At 51.5% G+C, this 27,702-nt stretch overlaps 2 protein-coding genes across 3 annotated transcripts in view; both read left to right on the top strand.

Moving 5' to 3' along the window:
* The window catches only part of NOS1 (nitric oxide synthase 1), a 42,438-nt gene extending 29,264 nt beyond the window's left edge, over nt 1-13,174 (top strand). For both annotated transcript variants that reach the window (XM_009274026.1, XM_019470686.1), the window contains exons 14-27: nt 1,883-1,987; nt 2,408-2,466; nt 5,338-5,454; nt 5,681-5,855; nt 6,279-6,417; nt 7,208-7,286; nt 7,826-8,019; nt 8,657-8,826; nt 9,086-9,296; nt 10,063-10,150; nt 10,447-10,568; nt 11,134-11,282; nt 11,887-12,081; nt 13,052-13,174. In XM_009274026.1, the coding sequence (XP_009272301.1) occupies nt 1,883-1,987; nt 2,408-2,466; nt 5,338-5,454; nt 5,681-5,855; nt 6,279-6,417; nt 7,208-7,286; nt 7,826-8,019; nt 8,657-8,826; nt 9,086-9,296; nt 10,063-10,150; nt 10,447-10,568; nt 11,134-11,282; nt 11,887-12,081; nt 13,052-13,174 (1,926 nt within the window). The remainder of the gene's footprint in view (nt 1-1,882; nt 1,988-2,407; nt 2,467-5,337; nt 5,455-5,680; nt 5,856-6,278; nt 6,418-7,207; nt 7,287-7,825; nt 8,020-8,656; nt 8,827-9,085; nt 9,297-10,062; nt 10,151-10,446; nt 10,569-11,133; nt 11,283-11,886; nt 12,082-13,051) is intronic.
* Nucleotides 13,175-13,412: 238 nt separating this feature from the next.
* The window catches only part of FBXO21 (F-box protein 21), a 36,077-nt gene continuing 21,787 nt past the window's right edge, over nt 13,413-27,702 (top strand). Inside the window, exon 1 of the mRNA XM_009274032.1 lies at nt 13,413-13,537. Coding sequence (XP_009272307.1) covers nt 13,413-13,537 — 125 coding nt within the window. The remainder of the gene's footprint in view (nt 13,538-27,702) is intronic.

Raw genomic sequence — 27,702 nt, 5'->3', positions numbered from 1 at the left:
GGGGGAAGCTGGGCTTCTTTTCTCCTGCCAGTGTAACCAGTCCAGCTGCAACCTCCATTCCCCATAGCTCATCCGAAGGGGATGCAGGAGTCCCACTGAACCTGATCACCCGGGGCAAGGGCTGATCACCCTGTCGAATTGAATCAAGCAGCCCTTATGCTTGCAAAGGCCACAGAGGTGCTTTCTGCTCTCTCAGCCCCCTGAAAACTGCCTCTTCCCTATTGCAACACACGAGGCTAAATCCAGACCTGCCTTTCTGGTGGCCCCATTTAAAGGCTTGATGGTCCATTTAGAAAAGGTGAAGATATTCTGCACTTAGGAAGAACAATGTTGATGTCCAAATTCCGTGATTATGAAAGGCCCTAAAATAATAAGCTTGTCACACTGGGCTTGGTGCCCCACCGTGTAACCCAAAGCTGGCTGATGACAGCCTCCCTTGTCCCCCATCGCTGTGCTCCTACTGATGCCAACCCACCCAGCAGCGCCAGCATAGATAAGGAGCCAGTGTTTCTAGTGCTGCATCACCTTGGCCAGGATTAGAGAGGCTGGTGACCTCTCTGGGCCCCTCTGCCCCGCTGTCAGAGCTGAGCCAGTGGGGAAAACTGGAGCAAATGCATCCAGTCACGACTGCAGCCACAGGAGGCAGCCGGCTAGACACAGCCCTGCAAACGCTCAAATAAATGTGCAACCTCTCAGCCTCAGGAGGGCTGTTCCTCTGAGTAAAGTTCATAGCGTCACTGGAGTGCAAATCAAAGGGACTACAGACAGCCTCGTCTGACCTTCTCAGTGTCTCGGGGCTTTGCGTGTGATGTGTGGAGCCCAGGCGCTTCTGCTCGGCTAGGACACCTCCTGCAGGAAGGCAGCCAGGTCGGATTTAAAGACACGAAGAGATGGAGAAGCCACTGTTCCTCCCGTAGCTTGGGCTCTGGCTGGTCTCCAGCTTTTCCTTTGAGGTTATCTGGTCGCTGCTTTCAGCGACTGCTGCCCCTGATTCTTCTGCTTCTCTGTCCCTGCAGAGAGACCACCTCCACACCTGATTTAGCATTTTACTCCTTATACCCATTCAGGTTTTTCAGCTCTGTGTTCAAGCTCCCCCTTTGCAGTCTTCCTCTCTGACAAGTCAAGATGAACACGCTCTTCCATAGCTTCCCTGTTTGGCATATAACAACAAAAAAAGTGATGCTGCAGGTTTTTAAGGCAGGCTGTTCATTTAATAATAAATAGAATGGTGAGAATAGTCTGGGCTAGAGGCACTGACAAGGAAGCAAGCTCTCTTACCAGGATTTATTCTTGCTTCCTAGGGCTGTGAAGTTCTCAGCCAAGCTGATGGGACAGGCAATGGCCAAGAGGGTCAAAGCGACCATCCTGTACGCCACTGAAACAGGGAAGTCGCAGGTCTATGCAAAAACTCTGTGTGAAATCTTCAAGCACGCTTTCGATGCCAAGGTATTGTACTAGCTCCCAGCCCCTGCAAGATTATGTGTGCATCTGCGTGGCCCAAGGAAATACATGGCTGTTGGAAAATGCATGGCTCCAACGCATGTGGAGCTTCCCAGCTGCCAAGGGTCTTCAGAAGCTCCCAGGACCTTGTGGGTCTTGACTGAAGCCTGCACGTGAATAGCATTTCCAGCTAATGCTCCTGCAGGCATTGTGGCATACATTTGTCTTCTGCCTCTCAGGTGGTAGCCCCATGGTTTGTCCATGTCCCTTGAGGCTCTTGTTCCCATCCTCCCTGTGTGGAGATCTCGGCCAGTGCACTGGCATGGAGTCAGCAAGGAGACGCTGCTCCCATCCCCAGGTGGACTGGGGTCCATCCCAGGAGACTGCCTGGCGGCAGAGCTCCCCACTGAGGGCCTCTTGCTAACATCTCTGTTGCTCCCAGGTGATGTCCATGGACGAGTATGACATTGTGCACCTAGAACATGAAACCATGGTCCTGGTGGTCACAAGCACATTTGGCAACGGAGACCCACCTGAGAATGGAGAGGTAGGACAGCGCGCAGGGACACGGGCAGAAGAGAGATGGTGGGGAACAGGGAAGAGTGTCCTCTTTTTGCTCAGCCTGAGCTGGAATGGCCCACAACAGGTCCAGGTTCTGTGTGATACCTGGTGCTGTGCCTACCTGCCTCCAGCCTGCTCTGAAATAGGGATATCTACTTATTCCCTGCCGTGAGACAAGTAACTAATACGTTGCTAAATTCGTCCTGTACGACTGATGTCAGTGTCACACAAAAGGTGCCAGCCCCTTGGCTGGGGAGCCACGACCTCCTCCAGCCCTGTACGACAGCGCTGCGGGCTGCTGGGAACAGCAAGCGGAGAGCAGAGCCGCAGTCCAGGCTTTGGTCACGGCTTCGTTTCCTGCAGACACCGGCAAAACTGATGGCCTTTTTTTATTTCTTCTCTGTAGAAATTCGGCTGCGCATTAATGGAGATGAAGAATCCCAACTCCAACCTGGAGGAGAGGAAGTAAGAGCACCCCAAAACCCTCCCTTCCCACTCACAAGCCCAGCAAGCAGGCAGCCCCGCAGCCGGGACAGCCTGCTTCTCTGCTTTCCTCCTCTCAGAAGGGAGTGTGAAATCCTCACGCAGGTTTCAAGTTTGCAAAGGTCCAAGGGATGGGACCTGACTGGAGAACCAGGGGATGGAGCGGGTGGAGGTCCCAGGGAGGACAAAAGCACTGAGTCAGGCATGCCTGTGGGCTCCAGCTTGTAATTCCCTGGGCTGACATTTTAAAGCTTCTCTCTTCAGCTGTAAGAGGCATCTACAAAAAAAACAAATAAAAGCTGCAATTCCCCCCAAATCATCGAATCTGAGAGCTGGGGCTGTCCAGGAGACAGCAAAATAGTAAGACTTGGAGGTAGAAAGGAGTTTCCAGGTGGGGGAGGACTTGAGCACCAAATTTAACTTCTTGTATCATGTGAAAATATTTCTCGGGAAAATAAGAGCTGTTATAAATACTGGCTGTGATGTTTATAACAGTGAGTCTGGAAATGGTACCTTGGAGACAGGGTCTGGGGTTTTAGAAAATCCCCCATCAGTGGAAGATGAGCCTTGAGCATCGTGTTGCATGTCCCAGAGGCTGGGAAGTGAGGGCAGCCGGCAAAGTGTTAATCATTTGGGGCCTCCTCTTATTTTAGCTATTAAGTACAATATATTTTGCCTAATTGGGACACTGCTCTGCTCTGGAGTCTCTCCTGAGTTAACACAGCGATGCTCGCAACTGGCAAAAGGCTGCTCCTTAATTAAGGCAGAATTAGCACTGGCCAGTGACGCAGTGCAACTTAACCGCCCTGACTTTCTGCTTGAGCAGCACAGAGCAGTGCCAGCGGGGCTGCAGAGGGGTGACGAACACCGCCGGGCAGGGCAGGGCAGGGACCGATTTGTACCTCTCCGCTGCTGGCGACGCAGCAGCCCTGAAGTGGTCTCCTTGCTGTGCAGCCAAGTAATCTGATGGATCCCCGCAGGGCTCGTGAGCCGAAAACCCCTTAGGTTTCTAATGGCCTCGTGCCTTAATGGGGACAGCTGACGAAACGGGCGGTGCAGGCTGCCCTGGAGGTGTCTGGATGGAGAAGGGCCATTTTGCGCGTGGTTCTTACCCCAAGGATCTTCGCTTTTTTGGGGCTGGGTTGGTGCAACATGGGGTTGGGTGCAGAGGTGCCACCCGTGGCAAGCCAGGCAGATTTGAGGAGGACAAAAGCACCTGAGCTCGGTGCTGGCTGTCCCAGTCACCTCTAAATGTAATTTAAGGGACTGGCAGGAGTTTCTAAGAGCCAGGACAGCCTGTGGCTTTGTTACCTGACAGCAAAAGTGGTCAGAGTGCTGGAAACGGTGACCTGCGAGGACAGATCAAAAGGGTGAGAGCTATTTTATCTGGAGAAGAGGAGACAGAAATGCAGTGCGGTAGCAGACTTCACATACGGAAAAGGTGACTGCAGAGGCGGAGGGAATAAATTACTCCCCATGGCCCCCCCCGGGACAGGCCAAGAGGTCATGGCTCTGTATGGGAGGAAGAGGTGCTGACGTTAAGCATGAAAAAAAGCTTCTGCAATGAGAAAAGACAGCCTGGAGGAGACCATCTGGGGAAGAAGGGCAGCATCAGCCTGGCGTCTGTAGGAAAGGGCTGGATAGAGCAGCTCCTGCCCATGCACCCCATGGACTCCCAGCTCCATGTCCACCAGGGGATGCTGAGGGTGGCTGAGCCTGCAGGGTGGGGATCGTGGCCTCTCTAAGCCACAGTGTCTCGAGGAGCCTGCCAGGGCCCTGCGGCCCACAGCCCAGGGGTTTTGCTATGGTTGTATATTTGGTTCCTTCTGTCTCACAGCAAGGGTTTTCCAAGGATTTTCAGAGGCATTCATAAGCCATTCCTATTTAAGGACCCACTGTTCAAATGCAGCCCATCCTTCAACAGTCATCCCCTGCCACAAAGACCTATTCATTTCAGCAAAAGCTGCTGGTGCCCCGTCCCTGGGCCCAGCACCCAAGCGGGAACGTGGGCTTCATGCCCATCTAAACTGGTGGGCTGTGCTGCCCTGCCTTCACCACGTAACCCAGGGTGAGGACATGGCCCAGGGAGAGTGGAGAAAGAAGTGGGTCCGTCCAGATGGAGTGAAGCAGAATAGCATGAGAGGTCTGGGCAGAAAAGAGGAGGCTCCGGAGCAGAGGTGGAGCACGGGGCTCTACGACCCTGGCAGTTATTTTGCTCAGGGGTTGTCTCCTCTGCGTGGTGCGCTGGGTGCAGTAAGTCTTCTGTGACTCATCCACACACTACTGCTTCATTGCTCTGGCAGTATATTTAGAAACTCTTGAGTAGAGCAATTTTTGAAGATGGTTTAATTCAGAAATACTTTTGCTGTTGTCAGATTTTTTTTCTCCGCTCCCCTTCCCCCTCCTCATCCCCTCTTCTCTCACTTTTTTTTTTTTTCTTACTTCCTATGAATGAAAAACCCTTCAGAATATCTGTTCAGACATATACCCGACCTTGTGTGCAACCAGGGAAGGACAGGTAAAGCCAAAGGTCCTGTCAGCTCTGCACCGCTGGGGAAAATATGGTGGCCAACACCTGGGTCAACCCACTGGGAGGTGGTGACTGGAGGACCCCATGGAGCAGACCAGGTCCGGCTAGGGGGATGCAACATATGGGCTTACCCCCGGGAGGGAGCACATTTCTCTGCTCTAGCCACTGATCATGGTGCCGGCTCATGAAATATTGAGTCCTGAGCTTGAGCCTCCTCTTGTTTGGTCTCCTCCACAACCCGGTCCCCTCTGAGCACACAGCCTGGTGGGAACCACACGCACATTTATCATCACTGTAATACTTGATGTTGTTGCTGTTCGCAGGAGCTACAAGGTCCGTTTCAACAGCGTCTCCTCTTACTCGGATGCACGGAAATCCTCAAGCGATGGCCCTGACTCCAGGGACAACTTTGAAAGCACAGGGCCCCTGGCTAACGTCAGGTAAATAGGATGGGGTGGGAGGCAGCAATTTCTTGGGACAGAGCTGGAGCTGGTGCTGCACAGAGCCTTTCTCCTATCGCAGCTCTTACCTAACACATGATGTATTTTTGCAACGTGCAGATCCCTCCACGCTCCCCGATGCTGATGTTGGCCGTGGTGGTGCGGGAGGGGGAGACATCGGTGTCCCTCCCAGCTCGGTAGCCACAGCTGTGTCACCTCTCCGCAGGTTCTCTGTGTTTGGGCTGGGGTCGCGTGCTTACCCCCATTTCTGCGCCTTTGCCCGGGCGGTGGACACTCTCCTGGAGGAACTGGGTGGAGAGCGGATCCTCCGCATGGGAGAAGGGGATGAGCTCTGTGGCCAAGAGGAGTCCTTCAGGACCTGGGCCAAGAAGGTCTTCAAGGTAACCTGCTTCCCTTGTGATCCAGGGAGGAGCAGGGGGTAGAAGGACACAGGGACAGAGCAAAGCTGCTGGTTAGAGCTGCATTGAAACCCAGCCTCCCCTTCCCTACACCGGGACACCCGTCCATCACCCTGGCCCACAATAAAGAGGTTCTCCATATTTTGGTGGAGCTGACGCTCTGGTTTGTGATGACTGCCAAAGGGTGAGCACTGTGTTGAATTCCCACGTTATCCGAGATGCCTGGGGGAGGAGGGCAGCACGAGATACGCCCATGGCCACCAGTATAGCCCTACACCATTGGGGTGTGTATGTGTACGTCCTCCATGCGTTGGCTGAGGTGGGTGGGACAAGGGGGATCGTGGGGCTCAGTCGGAAAGCCCAGGGGCAGCAGGGAGATGCCTGACAGCCTTGTGCGTGCTGCAGGCAGCGTGCGACGTGTTCTGCGTGGGGGACGACGTCAACATCGAGAAAGCAAACAACTCCCTCATCAGCAATGACCGGAGCTGGAAGAGGAGCAAGTTTCGCCTGACCTATGTGGCTGAAGCCCCAGAACTCACACAAGGTACAAAGATGGGGTCATCCCGGAGGGCTCTAGGCATGGGGCAGGTGGAGGAGAAGACATAGTGGGCTCAAGTGGGGGCAAAGGGGCCAAATTTCCTTACTTATTCTGTGTTAAATTCCCAGCATTTCAGTCTTGCCTTTCCCCTCCATCACATGCCCAAAGGGCAGTTTGTGATGGTCTCAGGCCCCTCTGGCTGGTCTGTGTCTGTATCTGTAACAGAGATGTTGGGATATGATGTGATCTCCCTCCTCCTGACCTCATTTTTTGAAGCAAAGAGCTGGAAACCTGGGAGCTTTCCAAGCTCGCTTTGTCCAAATGCCGCTCCGCTGAGCGTTGCGGTGCAATGGCAGGTCCAGCCCACCGACACCTGGCCCCTCAGCATGGCTCCTGCAGCTGATGATCTGCCGCACTGGCTTAGCTCTTCCTAAATTCAGGCTCTTTGCTACCAGCCAGGTGGTACTGGCAGTGAGAGGTGCATGCCTGCACATGAGGGCACGTCCCCGTGCCTCGTGCGGGTGGTTTCGGCGTCCTCCTCAGTCACTAACAAAAGGGACACGTGTTTGGTTCCCCCTGGAGGTTTCTGATCCCCCAGGCTCACTGAAGCTTTGCAGGAGATGGGGGCAGGAGGGTGGTTGAGCCCACGGTGGTCTGCATGCTGCGGCTGACCTCAGCCAGCTCCAGTCCAAAGGGCTGAACCCGCAGTGGTGGCCGACAGCCCTGCTAAAAGCCAGAAGCTGTCTGCCTTGGCCACGCTCTGCTGTGTTGCTTCACTGACTCTTCTCCTCCCCAGGACTGTACAGCATCCACAAAAAACGCGTCTATGCAGCCCGGCTTATCACACGCCAGAACCTGCAGAGCCCAAAGTCCAGGTAAGAGATGCAGCTGCCCCGAGACCTGCGGGAGCTGAATGCACTCGTGGTGCACCCAAGCATCCATGCACACCGTGCTGCGAATATCCCTTGACCCCCGAATGTCCCATGGATACCATCTTTGTGCAAATCATCACCAAGGCTGGGAGCCACGTTAACCCCGTGAAGGGTGTTTCCTGCCTTCTTATACAGTGAAACCTCTGCCGCTACATAAATTAACCTGCTGCCTGTAAGGATGAGGAGATGGGTGGCCGCACTTGTGGAGTGGCAGGGTGCATGCAAAGAAAGGGTAAAATTGCTGAAGCAAGAGGTTAAACTGGTTTTCCCTTTTAAAAAGTCTCTGAGAGTGAGTCAGAGGCGAGGGGAGGCGGACACTGCAGTGTCATTTCTAGCTCTCTGCTGTGTCTTTAGCGACGTGCTCAGCGGGGCACCAGAGCTTGGACATGCCACCGCTGCCCAGCACACCCAGTGTCTCTTGAGGCCAGACTCCCTGAAGGACTCCCCCAAAACACATCCTGCTTTTTGTCCTTTCCCTGTAGTCGCTTGACAATTTTCCTGCGGCTCCACACCAACGGACACCAGGAACTGCAGTACCTGCCCGGGGACCACTTGGGTGTGTTTCCAGGGAACCACGAAGACTTGGTCAATACCCTGATCGACAGGCTTGAAGATGCCCCTCCAGCCAACCAGCTGGTAAAGGTGGAGCTCCTGGAGGAGAGGAACACAGCTCTAGGTAACCAGGGCCACCTCTACGTAGAGGTGGCCTCTCTCCTCCTCACCCGTCCCTTGTAGTGGTTCTTGTAGCTCCTCGGGGAGGTAGGTGGCCCCCAGGAGAAATCAGTTCCCATCTCACTGGTACATTTGCCTGGATTCGGAGCACCTCCTTCAACCTTCCTCTGCCCAGAGCCATGTGCATTTGGGGTGCAGAGCAAGGGTTTGAAGGGTAAGCAGGGCCCTGGGTAGAAGATGTTTCCTCGTTCTTCAGAAAAATTAAAGGCATTCATATTCTCATGGAAAGAGCAATGTCTAGGACTGGAAAGAAGAGTTAAGGGATCTTGATGGACCATCCCAACCCTGTATTTCAGGGATAAGTCTGATACCCTACCGCCATGCACAGTGTAACAGGAGATGGAAAACAGTACTAACTCAGCGTGACCGAGGCTGAAGGTGGTGGAGTATCATCAGACTCATATTTATGCTCATTGTAGAGCATCTCACTTGTAGCATGAGGATATCTCGTTGACTCTTCTTTCCAGCTCTTCATCATTCACTGTCTCAGAGCTGATAAGGGAGAATGAAAGCAAGGATTTGTCCACCTTGGCTCTTATGCTCAGCTGATCCCGTGGTTGTGCTGAATTCCCTCCTGGCAGGTGTCATCAGTAACTGGACAGATGAGAACCGTGTCCCACCATGCACCATCTTCCAGGCTTTTAAGTACTATTTGGACATCACCACCCCTCCCACACCCCTGCTGCTGCAGCAGTTTGCTTTGTTGGCCATCAGTGACAAGGAGAAGAAACGTCTGCAGGTCCTTAGCAAGGTAAAGCCTCAGACCCCAAGCCCCAAGTTCCTCAAGGCCCTGGGGACTACCACAACCCCAGGGCATTTTCATCCCACGCTGTGGTTAGGCTGAGTCTCTACCCATGGCAGCAGGCCTCCTCCTGCCTGCCTTCACTGCCACCCACCCCAGCTTTGCCATAGGCCTGGTGGGATATTGGTAGAGGCACCTGGCTTGGAAGAGGTCGATGCTGCAGCACTCTCCTCCTTCCCTCCCTCCCTCCCTCTTTCCCTGGCTGCAGGGCTTGCAGGAGTACGAGGAATGGAAGTGGTCCAAGAACCCCACCATCGTGGAGGTGCTGGAGGAGTTCCCCTCAGTGCAGATGCCCTCCACGCTGCTGCTCACACAGCTCCCCCTCCTCCAACCGCGCTACTACTCCATCAGTTCCTCCCCAGAGATGTACCCAGATGAGGTCCACCTCACCGTGGCAGTGGTCTCCTATCGCACAAGAGGTACCATGCTCATACAGGGGTCAGTGGAGACAGGCTTGGTGTGGAGAGCAGGGAAAAAGCATTAGCACGTGGGCAACACCACAAGGTCTTTGGCAGAGAGATGTTATTTTAAAGCCTTTCTACCTGCTGCAGTGACTAGATTCCTTCAACCCATGACACTGCTGTCCCATGTTATGGAGAATGGCCATCCATCAAAGGGCAGCGTATTGCAGAGATGCCAGATCTGGGTCAGGTACCAGCAACAGACCAGCCACGGTGGCTCCAAGCTCCACATGGGATCATTTGTTTGCCCACACCAAAGTCCACATTGCCACAGCTAGCCAGATTTCTGTACCTGTGCAAGCACTGACGTGTCCCAAGCAGCCCTGGTCATGGGGTAGATGGACACAGCCCCGTCACCCCTGCAGCAGGCAGGACACAGGGGAAGACACTGGCCATTCATCTGGGGCTGCCATGGAGCACTTATGTCTGGAAGCACTACAGCATGATCCTGCTTCTGCCAAAAAGGACCAAAGAGAAGTTGGGTGCTTCCTAAATATTGTGGAGGTCCAACTATCCCAGAGCTGGGTCCTGGGTGAACTTGGGTAACTCCACAGAGGGATCCAAGTGCCAAACTTCTGCCAAGTTCATGGGGGGTGGATGCGGAGATAGTAAAGGTTTCAGTGAGGTGTTCATGTGGAAAGTAGCAGGGAGGGTTTCAGAAAGGAAAGCAACTGGAGTAGTTGGCTGGTGTGTCAAGTACAGACCTCCTTTTCTCCCCTCCTAGATGGAGAAGGACCAATCCACCACGGAGTCTGTTCCTCTTGGCTCAATCGGATACAGACCGATGAAGTAGTACCCTGTTTTGTAAGAGGGTAAGTGGTCCACACAAGGCAAGGGGTGAAAAAGATGGGGTGAGCCCCCTTGCAGGATGAGCTCTTTGCCCTCAATTCTTCTTTGCAAAGCACTAAGGGTGCAGAGAAAACAGGGCTGGATTTGTGAGCAAATGGGTCCCTCTGGGGTGCAGTTCTTCTGCGCTAAAATGTCACTTTCTGGGATTTCACCTTGTTTTCTACCCCTCCCTCTATGGGTGGTGTCGCCGCTTGCCATGGGCAGAGGCGAGGGAGGGAGCATCCTGCTTGGGTTTAACTGGTGTCTTCGATGTGTGCAGTGCGCCCGGGTTCCACCTGCCCCAGGATCCCCAGGTGCCCTGCATCCTCATCGGCCCCGGCACCGGCATCGCCCCTTTCCGGAGCTTCTGGCAGCAGCGGCTTTTTGAAATCCAGCACAAAGGTGGGTCGATGCTTATTCCTCCTGTTTCTCATCTCAGGAGAAACCTGGGCTGGTGGTGTGGGGATGGGGGGGTCCAGTCTCCCGCCCGGGCTGCCCCAGCAGAGGCAAAGGGCTTCCTGAAGCAGCGGCTGACCCAAGTGCAGGCTTGGAGGCCAGCCCAAACTCCCAAAACAAACTCCATGAAAACCCACCTGTAAAACTTTGCAAGTTTTTATGGCATAACGGTAGTGCTGGAGTTGTTTTTTTTTAAAGAACATTTAATGCAAATTTATGTAAAATATGCATTTTCCACTGATCATTTAGACCATTTAGGAAAAAAAACGTTTAATTTCTCCCCAAAATCTGGCACAAGCACCCCTGCCATGTGATCCCAGGCCATGTGCTGGCTCAGGCAGTGCATTACCTCCTCCTTGCTGGTTTTTCCTCCCTCCCAGTTTGGCCAGGAAAAGCTCCTGGCAGTCTCACGCTGGGTGCTGGGGCTGCTGCCAGATCTGCAGGACGGTGGCTTGCAGAAAGCAGGTATCAGTGGTCCCTGGGCTAACTGCTTCCCCTGTCTCTTCTGCAGGTCTGAAGCCTTGTCCTATGGTCCTGGTATTTGGCTGCCGGCAGTCCAGGATCGACCACATTTACAAAGAGGAGACGCTCTTTGCCAAAAGCCAAGGTGTCTTCAGAGAGCTGTACACAGCCTACTCCCGGGAACCGGACAAACCAAAGGTGCGTGGCGGGCACTGCTCCAGTCCCGGTGTGCAGCCCTGGGCGACCATGGCCAGCCGGCACGGTGTGGAGATGCTGGTTCCTTGGCACAGCCACAGCATCTCATGCCCTGGGGCGCTCCGGTTGCATAAGTGTGCAGGATCATGGCCTTCCCAGTGCAGCCCCGTTCCCAGGGCACATCCCCATCCTTGTGTGCCCTGCATGCGTGCCCAGATTGCTCACGCTTTGCCCTGGAGGGCTGCAGCCATCCTCACCAGGTGGGAGCAGATGAGGAGGGGAAAGGCACGTCTTCCCAAGCAGGTGGGCAAGGAGGGATATCACCCGGTGGGGTGGCCCAGAGCCAGCACAAACATCTGGTCTAAATCCCCACCGCCACCTGAGCAGGCCTGGCAATAAGATATGTGGTGAAGGTGTGAAAATGCAAGAGCAAAATGATGCTTTGCTGCCTTCCCCGTCTCTTTTCTATCATTGTGGGTGCTGCAAGGTGCAGGCAATGCTCCCCCTTGAAGGCAGCTGCTGCACACAAAGCTGGCTGGGCCGTGCAGGTGGATAGGGCTGAGAAGCTGTAGTTAATCTCAGCTCCCACCTCCTCCTCCTCCCTCAGAAATACGTGCAGGACGTGTTACAGGAGCAGCTGGCCCAAACTGTGTTCAAAGCACTGAAGGAGCAGGGAGGCCACATCTACGTCTGCGGGGATGTCACCATGGCTGGGGACGTCCTCAAGACCATTCAGCGCATCGTGAGGCAGCAGGGCCAGCTGTCAGTGGAGGAGGCAGGAACTTTCATCAGCAAGCTGCGGGTGAGTAGCGTCTGCACCACGAGACACCACGCGAGCTCCTGCCACGGGCGCTGCACCTGGTGTCTCCTCCTGCAGAACGGGCAGCACCAAGGAGACGGGCGCTGGCGGGGGGATTGCAGCTCCCACCCATGCTGCCTGCACCCAGGCAAGGTCGGGAGCGTGATCTTCCAAAGCTTTGGGTGCGCAGTGGAAGTCACCTCGCTTTGCAGGAGCTCTGCTCCAGGCTGCAGCCGCCTCAGCCTGCGCTGGGCTCCTGCGATGAGCCTGGTGCTGTGCTGAGCACTGGTACAAGCTCTTTTGGGCACCCTGGGTAGCCCAGGCAGGGCTTGTTCACCTTGCTAAGTCCCTGCTGTGCCTCCATCACTGCAGCAATCTAACAGGGCAGTTTGTGGGTCCCCCTCCCCAAATCTCCTCTGTCTGTGTGGCTGGCTGGGCAAACACATTAGTGCAGACGTTGCAGCTGAAGCACAAATGAACTCAGTTTGGGACGCAGGCCCAAGGGTGGTGCTCGAATGGCTCTGCTTCTGCCCAGGAGGATAACTCAGCCCGATTCCTATGGGACTACCCCTTCTGAACCATGTACCCACGCTCCATCCAGGAGCCGAGGGAGCCCAGAGCCACGTTTTTAGCTGGTTTGCAAGCAAAAGCTCTCGTACGTGGGCCGGCCTCGGGCTACTTGTCCCCCTGATGGCCAGGCAGTCCCTGGGTTGCCAGAAGTTGAGGAGGTCTAATGCACCGAGCAGCTCCACCACTGCCCCACAGTGTGACCTGGGGAAGGTCATTTCACCTCCCTGCTCGTTCCTGCCCCTCTGCCCTGCCTCTCCCACCAGCTCTTGTGACAGGCCCCAGAACATTTGCTGTGTATTTGGTACCTACCCACAACACGAGATCTTTCTGGTGCTGCAGCAACACCAACTGTTTGTAAATACTCTCTTTTTTCCCACTGCCCCTCTCCCATCCTCTGTTTCAGGATGACAGCCGGTACCACGAGGATATTTTTGGAGTCACCCTGCGTACGTACGAAGTGACTAACCGCCTTAGATCTGAGTCTATTGCATTCATTGAGGAGAGCAAAAAAGATACGGATGAGTGAGTTGACATGTTTATTTTAACCCCTGCAGTTGTCTCCCAAGTGCGTGGGCTGTGGGATGGGGAAGGGAGCTTTAACTTTTGCACATGTGTGGGCCGCTTACAGCAGAGGCTGAGAAAAGGCATTTGATTTTTGCACTGGAAGCAGAGGCTGCTGCCTGGCAGTCTCTCTGAAATAGCTGTCACCTCGCTAGGACAAATCCCCCCTGGCCTTCCTGGGTTATTGCACCTGCCATACCAACATGCTCAGACCTGACAAACCCATCCAAATGGTGATGCAAAGCAAAAGAGTCCTACCCGCTGCCTGCCTCTTCTCCCCTGCCAGCGAGCCGGCGGATGATGGGCTGGAAGGTCTGCAGGACCCATGGTGAGAGGTGGCTCTCCCCAGCTCCAGTGCTGGCTGTGGGGGTCCTGGCTGGCTCCAGGGGTGCAGGTAGCAGGTACCCGCGGCGGGAGAGGTCTCCAGGTTGCTGCATGCCCACTTAGGAAAGATCTAGAGGCTTTTCTTTCCACTGTTGTAAAAACAGCCAAAAGAAGTAAAAACACTTGACATTTGCTATATTTGTTTCTGTTCTACCACGTCCTGCCATTTGCTCAGCTCTGTCGTGGTGGGATTTTCCCTGGCTGAGCAGAAGGATTATTTAGGATAAAGGATGGGCGGCTGCAGGGATCTTGCTCCTTGTCCTGGCCCTTGGCAGCCTGGGGTGCAATCCCTTCCCTGCACTCCTGGCTGTGCCGTGTAGTGCCCGGCTGACCTGGAGCGAGTTTCCCAACATCCCTGAGGTTTGGTAGGAATTTTTCTCCAATGCAGCACATACTCTGGGGTCTGCACTGTATACAGAGTGCCTCAGTTTCCCATCTTTAGGTAGCGATAAGGGTTACCTACCTGCCCACCTCACCCAGCTGCAAAGGGCTCTGTAAATTCCTGTCTACAACGTGGTCCCCTGGGAAGTCCTTAGTCCTAGACGCTCCTCACCGCTCCTTCTAAGGCCAGCCTTTCTCCCCTTTCCCTTGCAGGGTTTTCTGCTCCTAACTGGACCCTTCACCCCAAGGGGATGCCAAACCAGTCCCAGCACCTGCTGCTTCCTCCAGCCGGAGGGCACCGGGTTTTGTATTTCACGGACACGGTGGCTCTTTTTCCGCGGGGAACTGCCCATGGAAAGTGCTCTGTCTCTCATCCTGTTGTTGTGTCCTGATGATGATGATGATTTTTATTTCCTTTTCTTCCTCTTTCTCTTGCTCTTGTCCTGTGGCCGTTTCTTTCCACCTCCTTTCCCTGGATTTCCCCACTGAAGTACGATGGCTTTATAATCTGCAGTGGCTCTTAACAGAACTTCACATTTGTCCTTCTTCTCATGAGGGCATTTTGCAGCTGCATGAAATCACCACCTTCGTGATCACCCGCGTTTTTGGTGTTTTGGGGGAGAGCAGAGGTGGCAGGGGCTGGGCAATGGCTAGGTCTTGTTGCTTGACCGGAGCTGGGGGTTGTTTCCCCCAGGATCCCCCTTTCCCCAGCTCGGTGCTTGGCTGAATCCTTGCATTTTCTTGGCTTCCCTTTGGACATGTACAGACCTGGGCACACGCCCGAGGCTGGGGGCAGATGATGTGCAATGCCCTCATGAACTTTGTTCATCCCCAAGCAGCCTGGGTACAAATGTCTCTGTTTTGATCTGAAGGGTAGGATGTCTCTGATTCACGTGTTGTGATTTCTCCTAAATGGACTACACTATGTTTGCCTCCTTCTCTGCTCCTTGTTCCCCATGAGCCTCTCCTTATGCTCAGTCCCCACTTTTGCTGTCATGAAAGTCCTCCCACAGAGGAGCAAGCATCGAACACACAGGCTGATGTTTATGCTAGGGAAAAACTCATGGCAATGACTGCTGCTTGGCCAGGCTGTCCTCCGGAAGGCTTTACGGGAGATATGTGATCTGCAGCCATGATGCTGGTGGGACAGATTCAGGGACCGGCTGCATTTGCATGCAGTGAATGTGTGAACCCTCTCCCAGGTGAGACTGGAAAGCCATGAGGATGGGAGAGAAGTGGCTCCAACCCCGGCGGCAAGAGGCACCTCCTGGTAACAAAACTTATTTGGAAGGCAGTACTTGGACAGTTACAGAGGCTCCTGGTCCTTGGTGAGCATGTGCCAACCAAGGACTCTTGAAAGCCCAGAGAGCATCAGCTCCACCTTAGCACAGTCTCGTGAGCAGTTCTAGGACAGCAGACCCCAGCCACTTCCACACCTTCGGGAGCAGAAAGTGCCGGCACGGAGCGACCTGCCTGCCAAAAGAAATACACGTGGCATCTCGGTGGCAAGCCAGTCCCCTCTGTAGGCTCTGCGCCACCTGCCAGCGGCACGAGCTGTCTCTGCCGGGACATCTCATGTGAGAAGGGAGGTGAGATCAGCTGCAAAGATGCTGCGTGATTCTGGGCTCTGACATGCTCACACCTCAGCCCTGCTGCAAAAATCTGGCCCCAAAAGCAATCTGTTAACACAATCACAGAAAGGTATCAGTCCCTTTAACAGAGAAAAGCTGTCTGCAAGGTAAAGCATCCATGACCTTGTGTGTCCTTCCTCCTTCTCCTCCCTTCCTCACCCTGAAGAAGGTTTGTCCTCCCTCACTGCCAGGACGGGGACAGCAGGGTATGGCTGCAGCTCTTGCTGGAGGCAGGGATACGGGGTTGACATTTTGAGCTGGTAGATGCTGATCCTTTCCTCCTGCCCCTGCTCTGCTGAACTGTGCACTGATGCTTGTATGGAGCAAAGCACCTGCACCGGCAACAGCACAGGGTTTATCCAGGAGCTGCAATGGTGAGCTTGCTTTCAGAGGGCTAAGCTTAGCTGCCCTAAGCCAAAGTAGGAACAAAAACAGCTGCAGGAGGTTTGCTGCTCTCCCAGTCCATGTACAAGCTGCGCTGGCTCCCCTGGCCCCAGGCTGTGCAGTTATCTCCTCCCTCAGCCAGGACCTCCTGCCCTTTCCTGCTGCTTGGCTGGCCACGTCTCCATGTGCTGTGACCATATTCTGCAACTTTGACTCCTTGAATGCTTGAAGCAGCTCCAGCCCAAAATCCAGGAGCAAAAGGCCTCCAGGCACTGGGTGAATTTGAGATCCAGGTCTCAGTTTTGCTGGTCCCAGCAGAGCATCTAGCATGGCGTACAATGCGAATGAATGCTGCCACGGTGTGGCCAGAGCCGAGCTCGCTGGGCTGGCAGGGTGGCCGGAGAAGGGTTTGGAGCCAGCTGCAAGGCCAGGTTTTTGTCACTGCCTGGGGACTTTGTGACCTGGAGGTGAAAGCAGGACAGGACAGGAAAAAGGGCAGCGCCTGGTCCACCTCTGTGGGTTGTGCCCTAGTCCCAGGGCAGGCAGTGGGATGGGGGAGCCGGGTCCCTTTGCTGCTGGGATGTGTGAATTTGGGCAGAGGTCCTGTCTGCAGGAACCAGCTCCCTGGCCCTAGAGCTGTGAACGTACAGCAAGCCTGGCCCTAACCCCCAATCCAATGGCTGTGGAAACAGACCTAACGAAAAAAAAAATTAAACTCATCCCCTTCTTTTGCGAAATTTGATTCTGGCTCTAGACTTTGTGCTCTGGTCCTCCTTTTAGTAGAAGGAGCGATGCAACCTGAAGAGGAGGTAGTGCCTGAAGAAATGCCCTTGTCTTCGTCCTCTTTCCAGCTCATCCTGTGTTGCTGGCAATTAGTTTTCTCCTGTCCTGCCTTCTGCCTGTATCTGTATAACATCTCCCATCTGGAAGTCATATTGCTGCTGCAGTCGGTGTCTGAGATGAATTGGCTTGCTTTTCCTGCACCCCAAAGCTTGCCACCTCCATCTCCCCCTTCCACCTGAGCCGCCAGCGAAAACAGCGGGGAAGCGCAGCGGAGAAGGGAATGGGGCGTGTGCCTTGCCTTCGGTGGGATCTCCAAAGGGGTCTGTGCAGGGCAGACAGCGAAAGCCGTCCCAAGTTCAACAGGCATCGGGTAAGTCAGTCCTTCAGAGCCCTTTGGAAGGGAAATGCTGGTTTAAGGCCAGCCTGCCTGCCTGGCCCTGGAGAAGAAACACCCTCCCTGCCGTGAAGGTCCATGAAGTTAATATGTCCCCCGTGGCTCCGGGTTGCCTCTCTGCTCCCTCTGCCTGAGTCGGACCGTTCAGTCCTCACAAGCTGCACCACTGGGAATTTTGATTCATTATTTTTTGTTGAGTCAGTCTCAGACATCTTAACTTCTCCTTCATCCCCCTTACCTGCAGGGGCTTTGCACTCCCCTCCAGCTTAACTTTCTCCCACAGCAAAGGGGGAAATAAACTTGCGGATCTGCTTTATCATTCCACAAATGCGGCTCCTCCACCAGTTGTCTAGACTCTGCTCATCTCAGTGTGACATTTCTGACGCGTGGGTGTAGCTACAATATCTTCGGCATGCATAAACGGCAGAGAGCGAGGTGGGGTCTGCTGCAGACCGGTGCCATGAGCTGCTCAGGGGTGTCATGCATGGAGGGGTTGTGCCTCTCGGGCACTCGGTTCACGAACCTGTCACCTCCGGGTCCCTGCTGCCCGTCCAGGCTCCTGCACAGCCCCACGCAGCTCCTGCAGCAAGGGGATACTGGACCTGATGGACACCCAGCCTGATCCAATGTCCCAGTCCCTCTCCTGGAGGATGTCCACCACTGCCTGTTTTGCAGCAGCTCAGCTCCTTTTCGCTCCCCAGGGATTAAACATCAAGAGGCTTTTCTCTAAACAGGAGATCTGATTTTCAAGACACCATGAAGTGAGGGTTTTTCTCTCAAAGATTTTAGTTCATAGGTTTTTCAAATGTCCACAAAAAGTTACACATCAACTTGAAAACTCATGGGAAATGGTTCTCTGTTTTCCCAACCTGCTGTGTCCACTAGCAGGGAAAAATGAGTTGTTCATTCAGTGCAAAGGGTCTCCACTGCCTGTGTTGTTGATGACTTCAAAGGTTTCATCTCCCCAGAAGGACTGCTTGGGAGTTTGTTGTTCTATTTATGAGAGACAGCGGGAAAATAATGAGAATTCTGCCATCAGGAGTAGGCTCGCAAAAATGACACCTCCATGATCGTTGCTGGGTAGGCCTGAGCTCGTTGCACTAGAGGAACCGATCCAGTTGCATTCATACTGGCCAGAGAAACGGGATTTGAGTCTGGGCTGTCCACGCTCCCTGTCCCCTGTCCTGTGCCTACATGTCCCCGGGGGCGAGCAGGGGACTCTGTTCACACCCAGAGCAGCGTGAGCCAATGCGGCTGTGCATGACCGGCAAACTTGCAGTTGTGTCCTGAGAGAACGTGATTGCACCTATGCAGAAGAGGAGATGGGAAGGGACAGGAGCTGCATGAACCTGTGTCCAGTCTAACTGTGACTGCTCCGTTAGTTCCTTTACCGTTAGTATGCGACGCCACTCGCCCCGTCCCAGGCTGTAACCCGGGCTCCCTCCACTGCCTCCCTCTGGAGATCCCTCCTTACTCCTTCGCAGCCCTGTCTGCCCAGCGAAGAGGTGCAGCGAGCTGCTCAGCAAGGGTGGGTCCTGGGGGTGGCAATGGACTTACAGTGCCTTGTGCTGGGAAGAGACTATTGCACCAGGGTTGCCCTCCCGTTCCTGCTCTCTCCAGAGGTGCTCCTCGCACACAGAGACTGGGGGATGAGGGGAACAGATGACTTCATTTTACAAGTGAAATTCTTGGTGGGCAAATTCCCCCTGGGATAACTGAGAGCAAACTTAGAGCCCTGCTCAGCCGTGCTCTGCAATTAATCTCCCAGTGGGGGGTTTCATAGGGGTATGGAGGCAATGCAGGGTTAGAGTGTGGGTGCAAACTGGACACCACCTTCTGCAAGCACCATGGGTCTGTGAACACCTACCAGGTACCAGAGACCATGTTTGTATTAAGCTGGGGGTGGGGGAAGAGGGCGTGTTTGTGCTTGAAGCCTCATGGACTTGCACCAAGCCCAAGCCAAAGCTGCTGCCTCCCGACTTACGACCACTGAAGCCGTTACAGTCCTCTGATTTATACCTGTGGGGAAGCTGCAGAGAGTTCCCAGCGTTTTTTGGAAGGAGAATTTTATGCTCAAAACTAAATTTTGTTCCTGCTTTCACTGGGGACCAGTTGTCAGCTTCAGAATTGCTCTGATAACGTTGCAATTGCTTTGATAGTTCCAGAGGGGAGCACAGTCCCTTTACAGAACAGATGGAGACACATTTTCAGGACCACTCAACTTTGCCGTAACTCTGTCTTTGTTATAAAAATTTCTTCTGCTGTAACAGGAGGAGCAAAATTTGGCCAGTGCTGAACGCTCTTGAAAACTGTATTCCCGAACTCGGACAAAATTAGTCTAGAATCCGAGTCCTCCCAGATACAAAATGCCTTCCACGCCCACCGGCTTCAGTGGTGGTGGGGATTTCAGAGCTTGCAGGATCAGGCTTTCACAGCAGTCGCAGCAGCAGCAGCAAGCAGCAGCAATTTCATGACGGCAGTATTTTTGTCTGTGTCAATCTGCACCTGCACTTGCCTGCAATGCATGACTCCAGTAATCCATTTGAAATCTACCCTCGACAGGGAGATCTGAGCTCTAGCTTCTTCCATATGGCCGTGTGTATTTAATAGGAAATCAGGGGAGCTGGAGAAAGCTAATGAGATTGCTGCTTTAAAGCACTTGGTTCCAGAAGTAAAACAGACCTTACCAGAGGTCGAAATTGGCTTGATTTTAGCATGGGTACAAGGGCAACTCATGGAATATTTAAGTATTGTAATGCAGATATACTTTTTTCCTGCTGTGCCAGGAATGAAGCAGACTAGAAACTCTTGCCCTCCACCCCTACGGATGTTTGGCTGTGATGGAAGTTTGAGCCATCGAAATCACAAGAAAAGACCAGATTGTGAGTTCATAGCCGAGCAGCCGCAGCTTGTTTAGCAGTGAGAGCGCCTCACTGCGAGGGCTGCTGCTTTCCTGCCTTACTCATTCATGTACCTACCTGGCCAGATTTCAGGGAGGGAGGAGGGAGGAAGCACTTCAAAAGCAAGAAAATCGAACCTGTGAGCCTTGCCCTGAGAATCCCTTGCTTAACAGGAGCCTACAGGCCAAGGCTTTGCAGCTACTCCTCATTACCACGGCGGGGAAGCGGGCAAGACACCGGGGGCTCCTCTTGTATCTGCGGGCCAAAGCTTGCAGAAGCTGTTCCGGGGCCGTGGAAAAGCAGGAGCGTGGAGCTGGGCTGCGGGTAGGCTCCCGCACTGCCTGCCTGCAGCATCTGCACACAGCTCTGTAGGGCTGGTTCAGAAACCTGCTAGTGAATTACACTGGGCAAAGTATATTTCTTCCGGAGGCATTCTTAATACTTTAAAAATGTAAAGACTAAATACTGAAAAAGTTGATCTAAAAGAGCAACTGATTTTGGGCTTCTTTTTGTTGCTTTGTTTTCATGTGTTGGCTTTGGGTGGGGAAAGCAAAACAAAAAAGTATATCAAATTGTTTTGGACAAAATTGAATATTTTGTCCCCACAATAATTGCTAATGGAGATTTTTCCAAGGGCAACAAAACTGCCTTAATATGTATTCAACTCCATCAAGAGGCATTAGCGCTACTCACTTCTGAGCCTGCTTTTTTATTTTTCTCTCTGTGTGATCGTGGCATGGAATCATGTCTTAACAAAATACTCTTTACAGTACTCAACAAGATGTCCGGAAACAGAAGGCCGTGTTTCAGAATTTCCCCGTGCCCAGCATTGAAGTGATGGCTTTGAAGCCAATGAAATTCAATGCAAAATTTCTGCTTTGCTAGAATTCCTCAAAATAGGCAAATATCCACAATTCCCAAGGTTAAACATGCTCTGCTGCCTTGAGATGCCTTCAAAAAACCCTGGGATCTGTATGCTGAAAAGAGCTTGAGAGTAGGTTCCCTGCAGCAACATCCCCAGCTCTTCCAGAGTGTACACAATTCCCCAGGCAGTAGATGAACGGAGTAAGATGACTTTCAGCCAGGACTCATTGCTTTTTAGATTGCATGTAGTTAGAAACATGAGTTCTGCCAGCTGCCTAGGGAATTTGATATTCAGTGCCAATTAATTTTTGTAATAGGAACAGGGATTTATTCCCTTGATTCCCTTAGGCACCTTTGAAAAGCGTACGCCTCAAAGGTTGGTTGGTTGTTTTTTTTTTCTGGTGGCCTTTTTCCTGAAGAGCAGTGGTGCCGAGATGAGACAGAGGACTGATCTGTGAAGGGTAGCAGCTTTGCGGCAGGCAACTCCCAACCTTTCCGTTGCAGAGGTTTTCTAAACTCTTCAGCTGTGGGTAAATTCTGCTCTGCTAGATGGGACTCCAACCTCTCGCTGCTCTCTGGTCCACCTGCTCTTTCCTCCCTCCCCTCAGCACCTCCTCATGTCACTGTGCCTTCATTTGGTTTATAAAATGATGCCGTGATTTAAGACTGGCACGTTGTCTTTACTCTCACTTTGCATCCCATAAGACAGGTATGTGTGGAGGGGGGGGTTAGCTTATTTTGTAGCTTTTCGTGTGATCCTAAGGTAGGTTTCTTCTGAGGAGTAAAGGGGTGGGGACAGTGGGAGCAGGGATGAGCCGGTGTTTGTATTTGATCATACCAGTGCTTTAAGCGGTCAGAAACATGGTTTTCCCCTACCTCTGAGCTCTCGATGCTGCTAAAATCTCTGCCATTCGTACAATGTACTCCAGCCCCCTCTCTCGGACTGACTCTGGCTCTGTTTGCAAGATATCCACATCGTTCTAAAGCATGCACCTCTTTCTGTATAGTTCCAATCTTCTGATTTTATGGAATACTTATGCCTGTTTGCATTACAGTCAAAATAAAAAAGTGAACTAAAACCTATTGGACCTCGTTCTTCTCTTATCTCTGGGGTTTTAACGCTGAAGGGCCTCTTCTGATATCTTGGCCTTGCTCTGGTTCACTACCTGTAATGCCAGAGCACTATAAATAGGATGGTAGCGTCAATCAGCAATACCTATTTATCTGCAAGACGGAAAGACTTTCTTGTAAGGTTGCTTGAGTCACAGCATTACGTTTCACATAATTTATACCATGTTCCCCGGGAAAATGCCACAGTCAAGCAAGGAGGGCTGTTTGTACACAATGCAGGGCAACTTTTGGTATTGGAGCCTCAGGAACACAGCAGCAGTACTCCGGGCAAGACCTGAGAGACCTGAGCAAAAAGAATGGCTGCATGTGGCCAGGCAAATGAGCCAGAAGCACGGACATGGCTTTTTACATGGGAAGGTGCTGTTGCACGTGGGTACTAACCCGCCTTTATTTAAATAGATCACTCCTTAGTGCTCCCTGAAGAGCAGAAGGACATGGATATGATCAGGGCAGAAAGATCCCAAGTTGTCTGCAAGGAGCAGGTGAGAGGATGAAAGGCATCCATGTGCAGGACCGAAGGGCTGCTCCCCTGGCAAGCCCTGCAGTGCCAGGCTGGCGTGAGGGGAACGTGGCTGCGGTGTTACCCGATACGTGGCGGTGGTTTTACCTCAGACATTGCTGCAGTTATGTCGTCCATCAAATAGGATTCGTTACTCGGTGTGCAATAAGCCCATTTCACACCGAGTCGAGGCATTTCTTTATTACGGGTCAGCGCAAAGCTGGGAGCTAGGTGGTATCCCACAAAGCTAGCTCTGCTCCATACAAAACTATAGCATATTTATCCTGTTACATGATTAGCAGAAACCCGCCCGAGCTGACACTCACCAGTTAGTAATTAACGTTCTGCCTGCCATTGGCTTGTCATATGCGCGTATGGTCCTTGAAGGTGCGGGGGGGCAAATCCTTTTGGCCTTTAATGGAGTCGGTGGTCGCGATCTCCCCCTGCCGCCTTTACCTGTCCCCTAGTTACCGCAGTTTTTGCTGACTTCATGTTTCTTTGGCAATCATCTAGCCTCCGGCGCCTTCTAGGGCAGGATGTTCCCCTTTTATCGATCTTGTCGTTCCTCTTCAAGGGCATAGTCGTTGTAAGGCATGCGTTGTTTATACAAGGTAATCGGGCTAGTACAGTGAAGCTATTGGTTACTAGTGCTCCTTGGAAGGTCAATACGGCACATTTAATCCTAACTTAAACAATGTCCCTACAGTCTAGGTATTAACCCAAACATATGGCTACATTTCCCCCCTTTGAGACTATAAAAGAGGAACTTCACTGTAGTTTCTCTCATATTAGTCTCATCCTCTCATAACTTTGTCTCCCTGTTATAGAAGAACAATTCCAAAAACACTGTGTTATTACGTAGATACATACAAAAGCTAATAAGGCAATTATTATAATGCTTAATAACTTTTTTACCCATAAACTCAAATCAGGGAACCAGGAAGTCAACCATTTATATGTTTCTTCAAATCCTTAAGATGTGTCATCCCTTCGTATCTCATGGAGTATTTTAGTCTGTTTCCAGATCTCTTCTAAATCTGTAGAAGTCCTACCATTCTGGTCTACGTATACACAACTTGTATTTAAAACTGTGCACACTCCTCCTTGAGAGGTTAGCACCATATCTAGAGCCATTCTACCCTGTAAAGTGATTTTCTCAATTACGGCAGAAATATTTACTATAGCTTTTTCTAATTCACTAATGGGGGAGAAACCATCTAGCGAAGGAGTGAAGTCCTGTGTGTCTGTCAATCAATGGATTCTTTGTGTTTCTTTTATTTCTCCGGAGGTAGGTTCTCATCCATACTTGAGATTCTAATTTTTCAATTGTTGTGATATTAGGTACTACCGCTCCTAAGGTACATGTTCCTCACCCATTAGGAGGTAGGGTTTTACGAGCCTTGTCACCACAGAGCCAATACCAACCACTTCCCATCGGAACCCACCAGCCAGTTCTGTGCTTTTCAGACCACTTTTGGTATCTGATTTCATATGTACCTACGGAACAATCCGCGTATTCCCCTACATAGGTAGCTCCGGTACAGTTAAGTGTAGGTCTTGACTGTGGCCATTCTGTGCTGCGCTTACATCTCTTTAGACATTGATAATAATTTCCTGGTAGATTGTGAACTTCCCATTCTTGTTCTATTGTATCATCGTATGATGTTTGGTCACTGTTATTCTGTACATGTTTTACAAATACCGGGAAAGAGAAATTGAGGGGTATTCCTATTAAAGGAATACCTTTCTTAGAACGCTCGGGGAAATGAGTACAGATCCAACAATTAGACTTGTTCACCATTTGTGCTGTTTTTTGCATCAAAGTAAAACGCCAATTCTGCTCCCACAGATATTCTGGTTTCCTGTAAAGTGGTTTAGCACAACTTAGTACAATCCGTAGATAACAAAGGAGTACCGCCCCCCCTTAGTTCTTTCATTTCTTATTTTAAGGAAACCGGTCCTTTTAAATGAATAATTAGAGAGGCAGAAAACAAAATTAATAAATAGTATAACAGCATCGACCCCTGTGTACAATTCAATTCAATATATGATTCTCCAGTCCCCCAAGTACAGTTCATTGAGCTTTGGAGATTCTCAGCTGTAAGGGCCCTATTTCCTCAGCGGTCCACTCTTTCTGCGGCGACTTCTTCACGTGGGTATAACGTATCCAAGAATCTATGCCTGTTACCTTCACTGTAGTATAGGCAGGATTAAGTAGGGACCTTTCCACTTTTCTTTTAGGGGTTCATCTTTCCAGGTTCAAACGTAGACGAGAGTCTCCCAGTTGGAATTCATGTACAGCGGTATCTAGAGGTAATGGTGCTCGTGGTGACAATACCCTTGAAAGAGATATCAAATAAGCTTGTATAACTCTAGTTCCCATTATATGCATTTGGTCACCTTTTCCCATAATGGGATTAACTGGGTATGGCTTCCCGTAAAGGATCTCAAAAGGGCTTACTTTTTTTTTTACTTCTAGGAGTGCTTCTGATTCTCATTAATGCTACTGGCAATAACTCCACCCATTTCAAATGGGTCTCTTGGCACAACTTAGCAATTTGTCGCTTGAGAGTTTGGTTCATTCTTTCTACTTTCCCACTTGACTGAGGTCTCCAGGGTGTATGCAGTTCCCCTTTCGTTTGCAGAAACTTGGATATTTCTTGTACTATGTCAGCAATAAAATGGGGTCCGTTATCTGATGATAGTCCTTCCAGTATTCCAAATTGGGGAATTATTTCCTTTAATAGCACCTTAACTACCTCCTTTGCCCAACTGGTGTGACACAGGAAAGCTTCTGGCCAGCCCGAAAAGGTATCAACCAGGACAAGAAGGTATTTATATTTATTACAATTAGGCAATTCAGAGAAGTCTACTTGCCAGTGTTCTCCAGGAGTTATTCCTCTTTTTAGGTTGCCAGGTGGTGGCCTTCACTGAATTTTTGGATTATTTTTACAACAAAGGAGACATTTTCTAGCAATTATGTCTGCCAGTGTTTGCATTTTTGGTCCTACAGCATATCATTTAACACTGTTGACCATTGCTTCTGCTCCCATGTGAGTTTCTCTATGCAAGTTAATAAGAATAGAGTTCATTAATTGGGGAGTGACTAGGACTTGGTGGGTGGGCATCACCCACCACCCTTCTTTGTTTTTACTACAATGTAATATTTCAGCTAGTTTATTGTCTTTTTCCAAATACTGGGGCAGTTCCATCTCCACATTCCTCGCAGGTATTAATGCTCGCTGAATCTCTTCCTGTAAAGCTGCCGCCTTCGCTGCTAAATGCGCCTTGCAGTTGCCTTGAAGTATATTCCCTTGACCTTTCTGGTGGGCTTTACAATGGATTATAGCCACTTCTTTTGGTTCTAATACTGCTTGCAAGAGATCTCAAATCTCACGTCCATACTTAATAGGCGTTCCTTGGGAGCCCAGCAATCCCTTCTCCTTCCAGATGGCTCCATGAGTGTGTACCACTACGAAAGCATATTTGGAGTCCTTATATATATTGAGGACTGTTCTTAAACCCTTGTGGTAGCACCATCCAACATAACTGTGATTTTCTCCCTGTCATTGGGTTCTCCCACTCGAAGGCAAACAGCATCTGACTCTGTTCGCTTACTGGGATGCAAAAGAAGGCATCTTTTAAATCTAATACAGTAAAATATACGTTAGTGTCTGGAACCGTAGCCAACGAGCTATAAGGGTTAGGTACCACTGGATGAACGTCAGTTGTAATCTGATTAGTCGCCCGCAGGTCCTGCACTAATCGGTATTCTTGGGATTTAGGTTTTCTTACTGGCAGAATTGGAGTATTATATTCTGCCTGACATTCCTGCAATAGTCTGAATTTTATGAAGGTGGTAATTAGGGGTTCTAACCCCTTCCTAGCCTCCCACTTTATTGGATATTTTTTCTTTCTTACCGGTCGGGTTCCAGGCTTCAGTGCTATATTTACAGGACTCACGTTTTTCACTCTTCCTGGTTTCTTTGTAGCCCAAACCAGAGGGATTACTGCATCCATAACCTCGCTGGGTATGTTGTCTCTGTCATCACTGTCCTCTTGCTTATTGCGATCCTGTAAGTCCACCAAGAGGCATATCTGTGCTTTCCACACCATCTCTGGTGGAATATGCATCTGAACCGAATTCTCAGAGAAAGTTAATTGTGCATGAAGTTTACAAAGTAAATCTCATCCCAGTACTCACAAAGGACACTCCGGCATATAAAGATGGCTTAGTTTAGTATCGCTAATCACACATTTCATTGGTTTTAAGAAAGGTCTGGCCATCTGCTTTCCCGTTGCCCCAACAGTGGGAATTGTTAGTTTACTTAAAGGTCCCTTACAACTAGTCAAGACAGAATGAGTTGCCCCACTATCAATTAAGAAGTAGATCGATTCGTTCCCCATCTTAACTGGAAGCAGGGGATCGGCCAGGGAGGCTTTAATAATGTCCCTCGGTCTCCCTCAGTCTATATCCTACTCCAACGTCATTTAATCCTAACTTAAACAATGTCCCTACAGTCTAGGCATTAACCCAAACATATGGCTACCGTTATACCCCAGACACAGAGGCAGTGTGACCTCAGACATGGCAGTGGTGTGGCCTCAGAGGTCATCATGGTGTGACCTCAGGCACTGTGGTGGTGTTACCTGAGGCATGGCAGCAGTGTGACCTCAGACATGGCAGTGGTGTTGCTCCAAACATCGCCACGTTGTTACCCCAGACACAGCAGCAAACACCTTGCCGTCACCTCACACACCACATTGGTGCTACCTCAGTCCCCACGGTGGTGCTACCGCAGACACGGAAGGTCATCATGGTGTGACCTCAGGCACTGTGGTGGTGTTACCTGAGGCATGGCAGCAGTGTGACCTCAGACATGGCAGTGGTGTTGCTCCAAACATCGCCACGTTGTTACCCCAGACACAGCAGCAAACACCTTGCCGTCACCTCACACACCACATTGGTGCTACCTCAGTCCCCACGGTGGTGCTACCGCAGACACGGAGATGGCATCACCTCAGCTGTTACTGCAGAGATGGAGGGGGCATCACCTCAGCTGTTACTGCAGAGATGGAGGTGGCATCACCTCAGCTGTTACCGCAGACACGGAGGTGGCATCACCTCAGGTGCTGCCGCGG

This window comes from Aptenodytes forsteri, unplaced genomic scaffold, assembly GCF_000699145.1.
Source record: "Aptenodytes forsteri isolate BGI_AS27 unplaced genomic scaffold, ASM69914v1 Scaffold415, whole genome shotgun sequence".
Lineage (NCBI taxonomy): Eukaryota > Metazoa > Chordata > Aves > Sphenisciformes > Spheniscidae > Aptenodytes > Aptenodytes forsteri.
Note: the sequence above shows the minus strand (reverse complement) of the source record. Positions and strands in the feature narration are given on the sequence as shown.